Below are 2,266 nucleotides of genomic sequence, written 5' to 3' on the forward strand. Positions count from 1 at the left end.
CTGCTGCTGCTGCATCGTCGACTGCGAGAGGCCCGCGTGTCGCCTCGTGGGCGGGCCCGGGCCTCGACGAGTCGAGCGAGGACTCTGCGGCCGACGGCGCCGGGTTGAACAGAGTCCGCGTGGCCGTCGACCTGCTGCTGCGGGGTGACGTCCGGCTGCCGCCCAAAGCCCACCCACCTGCGGCGCGTGCAGAGCCGCACGTCGCTGTGTGGGTGCAGACTGTGACAAGCGCGGGCCAGAGCGGTGTTCTGAGGTATAGCAACGCGGGAGGTGCGAATGACGTGTCGTGAGCGTGGTGTGTGGTCGCATCTAGCGGTTTGCGCACGAGACGCCGCCGACAGCGCCGGCAGCGCGCTCGAGCGCCGCAGTGCTGCGAGCCGTCTGCTTGAAGACTGGAGGTGCCGTTGGCCCGCACGCCGCTGCGATGCTCGCCTTGAAGGAGCTTTCGCGCAGCGACTTGAGCTCCTTCAATGCGCCAGAGAAGAAGGGCGGATCGGTATGAGTAAGCAAGGTGTCGAGCTCGGTCATGCTCAGCCCAAAGCGGTCGCAGAACGAGTGCTGTGGGTTGCTCGGCAGCGGCTCGAGCGCATACCAGACACATTCCACGTAGCCAAACGCCGTGGGATCAGCGAGGACGCTCACCATCTCGAGAGGAGTGATCCTGAGAGTAGCAAAGGCAGGGCCAGCCGTTCGGCGAGCGTTAGAGAGGCGGGCGGCTGCGAAAGGCTGCTGTGCGGCCGCGCGTCGCAGGGACGGGCGCGGTGGGTGCTGCTCACGTGTCCGTCGCACGAGCGGCGCTGCGGGTCGGCATGGCGAGCTGTGTGGTCGTTGCGAGGAGAGGCTATGGACGCGGTGAAGTCTGGCGCGGAAGAGCCGCCAAGAAAGAGAAAAAACACCAAAAAACGCAAAATGATCCCTCCCGCGCGTCGGTTCCCCATCCCCAGACATGGTGTCGGTATGGGGAGTGGGTGCGGGAGGGTTCAATCAGTTGTTACGTAGACCGCGCCAGGCTGGTGTGAAGTCGCCCATACATGTAAAAAATAATCGTGGGTAATAGAAGGGGGAAAAAAGAGAAAGTGATGGTGGATGGGAAGTGGATTGGTGTGGTGTGGAAATGGAGGTGGGATAGAAGGGGGTGTTGAGAGAGAGATGGATGGGAGGATGAAATTTATCTAGAGAATGTGAAGGGGGATGGGATGGGAAGTGGAATGGTGTGGAGATGGAGGTGGGATGGTATATCGGAAACCAGGCATTTTTGTTTCTTTTGGGGGGGGACATGTCCTATCCTGGACAGCTGGACCGGTGCCTCGATGTCACCGCTCGAGCAAATCAGCCTCATCTCGTCCGACGAGGAGAGCGAGGCTCCGCCACCAGCGGCCGCAAGGGCAAAGCGGAGCGCGGCGGCGCGGGCGGCGCCCTCCTCTCCTCCACCCTCCCGAAAGGCACGCAAGACCGACGCCCGCAAGGATCCGGCACCCAACGCCGAGAACCCGCCGGCCGCGCCGGCCGCGGCCGCGGCACGCCCTGCGCCGTCGGCCAGCCAGCGCGCGTCCTACCTCCAGGCGCGCGAGGCAAAGCTCAAGGCGTGCCGCTTCAACCTCTCCGCCCTCCCCGCCGGCAAGCGCGTGCACGACACCTCGCGAACCATCAAGAAGCCGACGCCGGCGTGGGCGGGCTTCTGGCCGGCGCTGCGCGAGTTCATGCAAAACACGATCGACCACCTCGACCTGGCGCCGCGCGGCCGGCTGCATCCGGCGCTGTCGCTGCGCGTCGAGCGGCCGGCCGGCCAGCGCGGCACCCTCGCCTCCATCGCCTTTCGTTGCGGCGACGAGCCGGTCTGCGCCATCGAGGTGGAGGAGGACGAGCTGCGGATCCTGCAGCACTACACCTTCCCGCTGCACCCGCGTGCGCTCGAGACGGGCGTGCCCGACGCTGGCAAGGGCGGCGACGCGACCGCGGGCGGCTTTGGCGACGGCTTCAAGACGGCGGCGGCGGCGCTGCTCGGCCAGCCCGCCTGCCGCTCCATCAGCTGGACCTTTGAGACGGCAGAGGGGCGCACCGTGCGCTGGGACTTTGTCGGCGCCGAGCGGGCCGCGGTCGGCAACTTTCGCGCGTCGCGGGTGCTTGAGGTTCACGTCACTGCCGACGCCGCGCCGGCCGGCGCGGCATCGAGCGCGGGCGGCGCGGCCTACGTGATGAGGCAGCGCGTCCGCGTCGGCGGCATCGGCCGCGCGTTCCTCGCCGAGGCGGCGCCGCGGCTGCAGGT

At 67.1% G+C, this 2,266-nt stretch overlaps 2 protein-coding genes across 2 annotated transcripts in view; one reads left to right on the forward strand and one right to left on the reverse strand.

Annotated features, from left to right (window-relative positions):
- Nucleotides 1-645, reverse strand: part of EMIHUDRAFT_121165 (hypothetical protein) — a gene marked incomplete at both ends in the record, with an annotated part of 5,205 nt that extends 4,560 nt beyond the window's left edge. Inside the window, 2 exons of the mRNA XM_005759235.1 lie at nucleotides 132-177; nucleotides 326-645. Coding sequence (XP_005759292.1) covers nucleotides 132-177; nucleotides 326-645 — 366 coding nt within the window. The remainder of the gene's footprint in view (nucleotides 1-131; nucleotides 178-325) is intronic.
- A 665-nt stretch (nucleotides 646-1,310) lies between these two features.
- On the forward strand, nucleotides 1,311-2,129 carry EMIHUDRAFT_121166 (hypothetical protein; the record flags this gene model as incomplete). The annotated part of the gene is made up of 1 exon (XM_005759236.1): nucleotides 1,311-2,129. A coding segment is annotated over one exon (819 nt), but the record flags the coding sequence as incomplete, so codon positions are not given.
- Nucleotides 2,130-2,266: the final 137 nt, after the last annotated feature.

Source organism: Emiliania huxleyi (genome assembly GCF_000372725.1).
Source record: "Emiliania huxleyi CCMP1516 unplaced genomic scaffold EMIHUscaffold_804, whole genome shotgun sequence".
In the NCBI taxonomy this organism is placed as follows: Eukaryota; Haptophyta; order Isochrysidales; family Noelaerhabdaceae; genus Emiliania; species Emiliania huxleyi.